At 38.9% G+C, this 7,061-nt stretch overlaps 1 protein-coding gene across 1 annotated transcript in view; it reads left to right on the forward strand.

The window, feature by feature from the left end:
- FAM98B (family with sequence similarity 98 member B) overlaps positions 1-6,787 on the forward strand; it is a gene marked incomplete at both ends in the record, with an annotated part of 28,222 nt that extends 21,435 nt beyond the window's left edge. Inside the window, 2 exons of the mRNA XM_080707959.1 lie at positions 3,116-3,283; positions 6,428-6,787. Of these exons, the coding sequence (XP_080564085.1) occupies positions 3,116-3,283; positions 6,428-6,787 (528 nt within the window). The remainder of the gene's footprint in view (positions 1-3,115; positions 3,284-6,427) is intronic.
- Between the last annotated feature and the right edge of the window lie 274 nt (positions 6,788-7,061).

Raw genomic sequence — 7,061 nt, forward strand, 5'->3', positions numbered from 1 at the left:
TTTATCTTTGAAATTCTTGTTAGTCAGATGTGAGGCATCCTGGATAGACCTGCTTAAGTTGCTGTATTTTCTCTCATATTCTGTCTCTTCCTTTCTGATGTACTCTATTGGGGATGTCCCCAGTTTTACTTTCATGTTTTTGGATATACTAATTTCTTTAATGCAGTGTGATTTTTTTCCCCCCTTCAATTAAATGAGTGTCCTCGAGGGTAATTTTTCATTCGCCTGTTTTTTGTTTTGTTGTTGTTTTCTGATCTCTCTCTTACTGGTGACTTCCTTCAACTGCACAGTGGTCCTTCATTGAAGAGAGAGGCATTGAGAGACTGGAAACTGTAGTCGCTGGTAGGGATTGGCAACCTCAGACTTTGAGACTGGCTCTTGTACCTTAGAACTACTTTTGCTTTTTGGTACTGGGGTTTGAACTCAGGGGCATTCTACCTCTGAGCTACACCCCCAGCCCTTTTTATTTTGAAACGGTCTCCCTACATTGCTGAGGCTCCTGCTAAGTTGCTGAGGCTGGCTCGTACCAGTGATCCTCCTATCTCAGTCTCCCAAGTACTGAGATTACCGGTATGTGCCACCACACCAGCCATGCTGTAGAACTTAATACCAGCATGTAAGTCTTTTTTCTGTATGTGCTCAATTTTTTCCAAAAAAGAAAACTAAGAATGTTTTTACATAATTTTTATAGCTTATACATTTTACCAGAAATGGTAGATTAAGAGAAAATTTACCATGTCAAAGATTATGAAGTTAATTCTTTTAAACCTGTTGAGCAGATTATTTTCCAGAATTTGGAATTTGGGAACCCCTACCTGTAGGGTAAATAAAATTTTGTCTTACTATGGCCTCTGTAATTTTTTTTTTTTTTTTTTTTTTTTTGATACTGGGGATTGAACACAGGGGTATTCTGCCACTGAGCTACATACCCAGCCCCATTTTTTTTTATTCTTTATTTTGGAATAGTGCCTCACTAAGTTGCAGAGGGCCTCACTATGTAGCTGAGACTGGCCATGATCCCAAGATCCTCCTGTCTCAGTCTTCCAAGTACTTACAAGCATGCGCCATCACGCCTGGCTGTAACATTTAGAATATTACCAAGTTTCTTGCTAACCTCATGGTTATAGAAGACTTAACTTATTTTAAGTTGTAATTCTGGTAGAGTAGAACTTTTTTCATAAGCTTATTAGTCATTTGAATTTTCCCTTTTTCTATTTATGTCTTTTCCCCTTGTAGAGTCTTCTTGTTTTTCTCTTGAGTTTTTATGTATTATTTTGTATTAAGGAAGTTTGCTGGCTACTTTCTTAAAATATTTTTCTAAGTTGTCTCTGGATTGTGTTTTGTACTGTTAGATTTATAGAAATTTTAATCCATATAATATATATATATAGTATATTTTTACCTTTATATATTTTTATCTTTATAAATATGTATGTTATTTTATAGATATATATTTTAATCTTTATAATGAGATAAAATTTAAAACTTTAATCAATATTCTCTTTGGACTTCCCTTTGGAATTTGGCATGCCTTATTGTTGTTATTAATATTCTACAACTAGCTAACAGTTCATTCTAGAACCATTAAAAAATCTCATTTTAGGCCGGGCATGGTGGCGCACGCTTGTAATCCCCCTATTTGGGAGACAGAGACAGGAGGATCAGGTAGGCTCGAGGCCAGCCATGCTGGCTTTAAGAGACCCTGTTTTCAAATTTAAAAATATATAATATAGGTCTGGGAGTGTAGCCTGGAGGTAGAAGGGTTTCCAGGAACCCCAGTACCACCAAAATAAATAAATAAATAAAAAGTAGGGCAGAGGATATAGCTTGGAGGTCAAATGCCCCTGGGTTCCATCCCCAAATCCACAAAAAAAAAAAAAAAAAAAAGAAAGAAAGAAAAGAAAAGAAAAAGAAAAAGACTGAAAAATAGGGCTGAGTGTGGGTAGCTTGAAGGTAGAATGCCCCTGGGTTTCATCCCTGGTAACACACACACACACACACACACACACACACACATCAACCACTCTAATGTAATCTAAAATAATATTTTGAGAATTAAAGAAATAATACCAAAGTCAACAGCATTTAATTAGTGCTCAAAAAAATGTTAGGTTTTAAGATGACAATTTTTTATGTCACAATATCTGGTTTTCTAAAGTTCTTTAAGTTATTACATATCTTGTTTCTGGAATAGCTTTGACATTTTTTTTTTTAATCCTCCTAAAACCCATTCTAATAGGATTACAGTAAGTCTAGATCTATAGGCTGACTTGGGAGAAAATCAACAGTAATACTCTGAGGCCAGCCTCAGTAACCTAGTGAGACCCTGTTTTAAAATAAAAATACAGGGTGTATTCATTCGAGTCACCCCTCCATGCCAGTCTGTTATGGAGCTGTACCTATCCTCTGTATTTCTATCTTTTAATAAACTTCTTTAAATCTTCAAAAAAATAAAAATACAAATACAAAAGGCTGGGGGGTATAGCTCAGAGGTAGACCGTGCCTGGGTCTGATGCCTAGTACCATCACCATAAAAAGAAAAAATGCTCTCCTCATCTAGAAAGCTATTTCTCATCATTTATTCAAAATTTGCTTTTGTTTTTGCAATATACATTGATGTTTTATTTTTAAAAGATCTGTACTTGTTGTTGGTAAGACTACTTTTAGGCTTTATGAATAGAATCTTGTGTTATATTTCTTCTTTTTCCCCCCCTTATTTTGTGGTACTAGGGGTTGAACCCAGGGCATTCTCCTTCTGAGATATACCCTAGCCCTAATTAGTTTTGTTTGGAAACGGTCTTGCTAGGTCGCTGAGACCCTCACCAAACTGCCGAGGCTGGTCTCAAACCTGTGATCTTTTTGTCTCAACCTCCTGTTGAAGGATTACAGAAGCGCGCCACCCATGCCTGCTTGTGTTATATTTCTTAGTGAATTGTTACTGGTAGTTATATGTTCTTTTAGCGTCTGTTGGTCTTGTTTTTCATTTTACCTGTAAGTTACTCTTTTCTGTTTCCTTGTTTGTGTTATCTCTTCTGTCTGAAAATTATAATTGCTGTTGCTCTTTTCTTAATGTTTACTTTTGTTTTATTTATGTTTGCTAACCTTTGTCATTTAGGTGAAAACAGATAACATAGCAAGGATTTACCAGCCCAAGCGCTACGCTTTGTCACCGAAGACGACAGTTACGTTGGCGCATCTACTGGCTGCTCGTGAAGATCTGTCCAAGATCATCAGGACCAGTAGCGGCTCCAGCCGGGAGAAGACGGCGTGTGCCATTAATAAGGTCAGTTTGTTTTCTTTCATCCTAGTGGAGAATGAACTTATCATATTCTCATTAAATGTTTTTGCAGAATTTAGCCCACTTTTTATTTATGTCCTAGTGAACTAGGAGAATGTGGAGGAATTTAAGTTCATCTCTGTTTTTTGTGTGTATTCATTTGAAATTTGGTTCATAAATTAAAGTTTCTGTCTGAGTTAGAGCAATGGAGAATGATTTTTATCAGTAGCTTTAGCAGGAATTACTTGTTTTCTTTCCAGTAAGAATTCCTTTAATTCTGAAGGGATCGCACCAGGTACTGACGTTTGACCTTGGAGCTGTAGTGGTCTGGGTCCACAGCCTAGCTCTAGCATCTCTCCAGAGCACAGAGTCCCAACGTTTGCCATCTACCCCCCTGCAAGGGTGGTGTCTGGACACGGGGTGGTAGTAGCCTTGGGTGCACTTGGGATGTATTTAATAAAACTAAGGGGGCCGTGAAAGTTGCCAGGGTTTGTTAATTACTATTATTATTAATTTTTTTCTGAAAAGAGGGCTGTAAGCCAATAGGTTGGAAATTTATGAGGGTAATCCTACTTGGGGCAGTTACTGAATCTCAGCTTCCAGGTCTTGATTCAGAGTATAGCTGCTTTTCTTTAGCAGTGGTCTTAAGTTAAATAAGCTCAAGGACTCTGAGCCTTTTGCTAAAAACAGCAGTAGCAGTGAACTCATCTAGAATGCTTCTGTCAGTTCAGGTAGCATGTCTTCTCCATTTAGGTAGAGCCCTTCATGGCAAATTGTATAAGAGCAAAAAATTGAAACCCAGGCCTCAAGAATGTTAGGCGAGTGCTTCACCACTGAGCTGTACCCCCAGCCTTGAGTGGATATTTTTAGAGTCAGCTTGTTAATTATTGCCAAGTTAGCATTGCCAGTGTGAGTTCCAGTTTTGATCAGTCCCCTTTATTTTCTGAAAGTGTTCATTTCTTTAAATATGTTATTTAATATCTCTCTTTGTGTGTGTGTGTGTGTGTGTGTGTGTGTGTGTGTGTGTGTGTGTGTGTTAGTTACTGGGGATAGAACCCAGGGGCATTCTGCCTCCAAGCTATGCCCCCAGCCCTATTTTTTATTCTTTTTATTTTTTTATTCTTTATTTTGAAACATGATCTTACTGAGTTGCAAAGGGCCTCACTAAGTAGCTGAGGCTAACCATGAACCACAATCCTCCTGTCTCAGCCTCCCAAATGCTGGGATTACAAGCGTGTGGCACCACGCCCAACTGTTAATCAATATCTTGTATATATTATAATCCACATCTAGTCTTGCTAGATCAAGAGTTTTGCTTTTGTAAGTGATACTGCCTGTCTTTCTTTTGAGTTTAGACATGATAGTGATTATTTGAAGACAATCCTATATTCATTGAGTAGAACAGCCATGTGTCCACTAACATACTGTATTTGGCAGCAAAGACCAGTGAGAATAACAACCTAGAAAGGTTTTTTATTAGAACCTTATTACTGATATTAAAAGAATGTTTGCATATATAGAAACTTATTCTAAGTGAGAACACAGTACTCTGTTATTTGTTTATGACATAAATTCCAAAATACAGTTTGTGTGCTTTTTGGGGGGTACTGGGGATTGAACCTGAATGCTCTGCCATTAGCTACACCCTCAGCCCTTTTTTTTGTTATTTTTTTGGTGGTACTGGGGTTCCTGGAAACCCTTCTACCTCAGGTCTACACTCTCAGACCTATTTATATTTTTATTTGGAAACAGGGTCTCTTAAGCCAGCGAGGCTGGCTCCGAACCAGTGCAATCCTCCTGTCTCCGCCTCCCAAGCGCGGGGATTACAAGCGTGGCACCACGCCCGGCCACCCTCAGCCCTGTTCGTTATCTCATGGGTCTTGCCAAGTTGCTGAGGCTGGCCTCTGACTTGGAATCCTCCTGTCTTAGTCTCCAAAGTACTAGTATTACAGGTGTGCACTGTTGCTTCTGGCTCTAAATACGGTTTTGATGAAAGAATCAGTGGAAGTAAACTCCAGCTGGTTCGTGTCTCACTCTAGTTGAGAGGCACATATTTTGCCTTCTTTCCTGCAGAACACTAGCAGGAAGCAGTCGGGTCCCCTTGGCTGCGGCCGGTGGTCACACAGCTTACACAGTGTCTGAAAGCCATTTTATACCAGTTTTTTCGTGTGCTGTGGTTTGACTGGCTCATCACGTAATATCAGATTAAAAGTTTTTTCACTTGTGACACCCTGTTGGCACTTGGAAAGATTTGGATTTCGGAGCATTGAACATCTTTGATTTTAGGATCAGGGATGTCCAACCTATAATAGTATAATAGCTGCAAAATCATTGAACGTAAGTAAGCTTAAGTTTCTTAAAGGGATCGTTCATTGAGAATCCTTTGATCTCTTTATAGTGACACATGGGGTTGCAGTTATTATATTCAGCTCTGACCTCATTATATCCATGTTATATATACTTTACACTTGGTTGAAATAAAATTGGATGCTCCATTATCAAATGAATGACAATGAAAAATTCAGACCTGTCATTGTATAAATGGATATGAAGCTACTTAATGTAGAGTATATAGTTTGTGGATATTGAAAATGTTTTGCTGAAAGAAATATTAATATGATAGATACCACATTTGTCATAAAAATTTTTAAACAAATTTAAATGAGAAAATTAATAAGCTCTTAAGTGTCAGAAGTACTCTTCAAGGTTGTTTAAAAATAATACTACATTCTAAGGAATTTGTCCCATAGCACACTTGTATTTTCAATATTAATTTATACTATTATGTTGGATACTTTCAAGCAGTTAACTGTTTGGTTTTTGTTTCTTTATTAGAAATAATATCTTCAGTATATTTGAAACTTTTTTGTAGATTTAACTCTTAAAATATTAGAAGCTTGAAGCATAGTGATGTACGTGTTTGGGAGGCTGAGGTAGGAGGACCGCGGTTCGCGGCCAGCCTCAGCTACTTAGTGAGGCCTTTTGCAACTCAGTGACACCCTGTTTCAAAATAAAGAATAAAATAGGGCTGGGGGTGTCACTCAAAGGTAGAATGTCCCTGGGCCCTGGGTTCCATCCTCAGTACTGCAAAAAAAAAAAAAAAAAATTATATATATATTAGAAACTGAAAGAGAATGTTTCTTCACACAGGTGCTGATGGGAAGGGTGCCTGACAGGGGAGGACGGCCGAATGAAATTGAACCACCACCCCCTGAAATGCCCCCTTGGCAAAAGAGACAAGAAGGCGGCGGAAGGGGCGGCTGGGGGGGTGGTGGGGGGGGTGGAAGAGGAGGTGGTGGGGGTGGAAGAGGTGGCTGGGGAGGGGGAGGAGGAGGAGGGTGGGGAGGAGGGGGTGGGGGTGGGGGTGGTAGAGGGGGTTTCCAGGGCAGGGGAGATTATGGCGGGAGAGGGGGCTATGGCGGGAGAGGGGGCTATGGTGGGAGAGGCTATGGAGATCCTTATGGAGGCGGAGGAGGAGGTGGTGGGGGTGGTGGGTATAGAAGATATTAGAACTGCAAAAATTAGACAGTAGAGCTTCTTGTTAGACACATTAGACATAGTATTCTAAGTAACAAACTTGAATATCATCTTTGAAGTAAATGCCATGTTAAATTCCCTGATGACTTCATTCTTGAATTGGGCTAATGTGTAAGAACATTGTTTTCTACTATGAATTGATCTCAAAGTGACGACTTTTCCATACTGTGTACTCTTGAGCATGTTGTGTCTTTTTAAAAAACAAAAAAACGAACAAAGTATTTTTAAACATGTAAATATTTATTAC

This window comes from Muscardinus avellanarius (genome assembly GCF_963383645.1).
Source record: "Muscardinus avellanarius genome assembly, chromosome: 12".
Lineage (NCBI taxonomy): Eukaryota > Metazoa > Chordata > Mammalia > Rodentia > Gliridae > Muscardinus > Muscardinus avellanarius.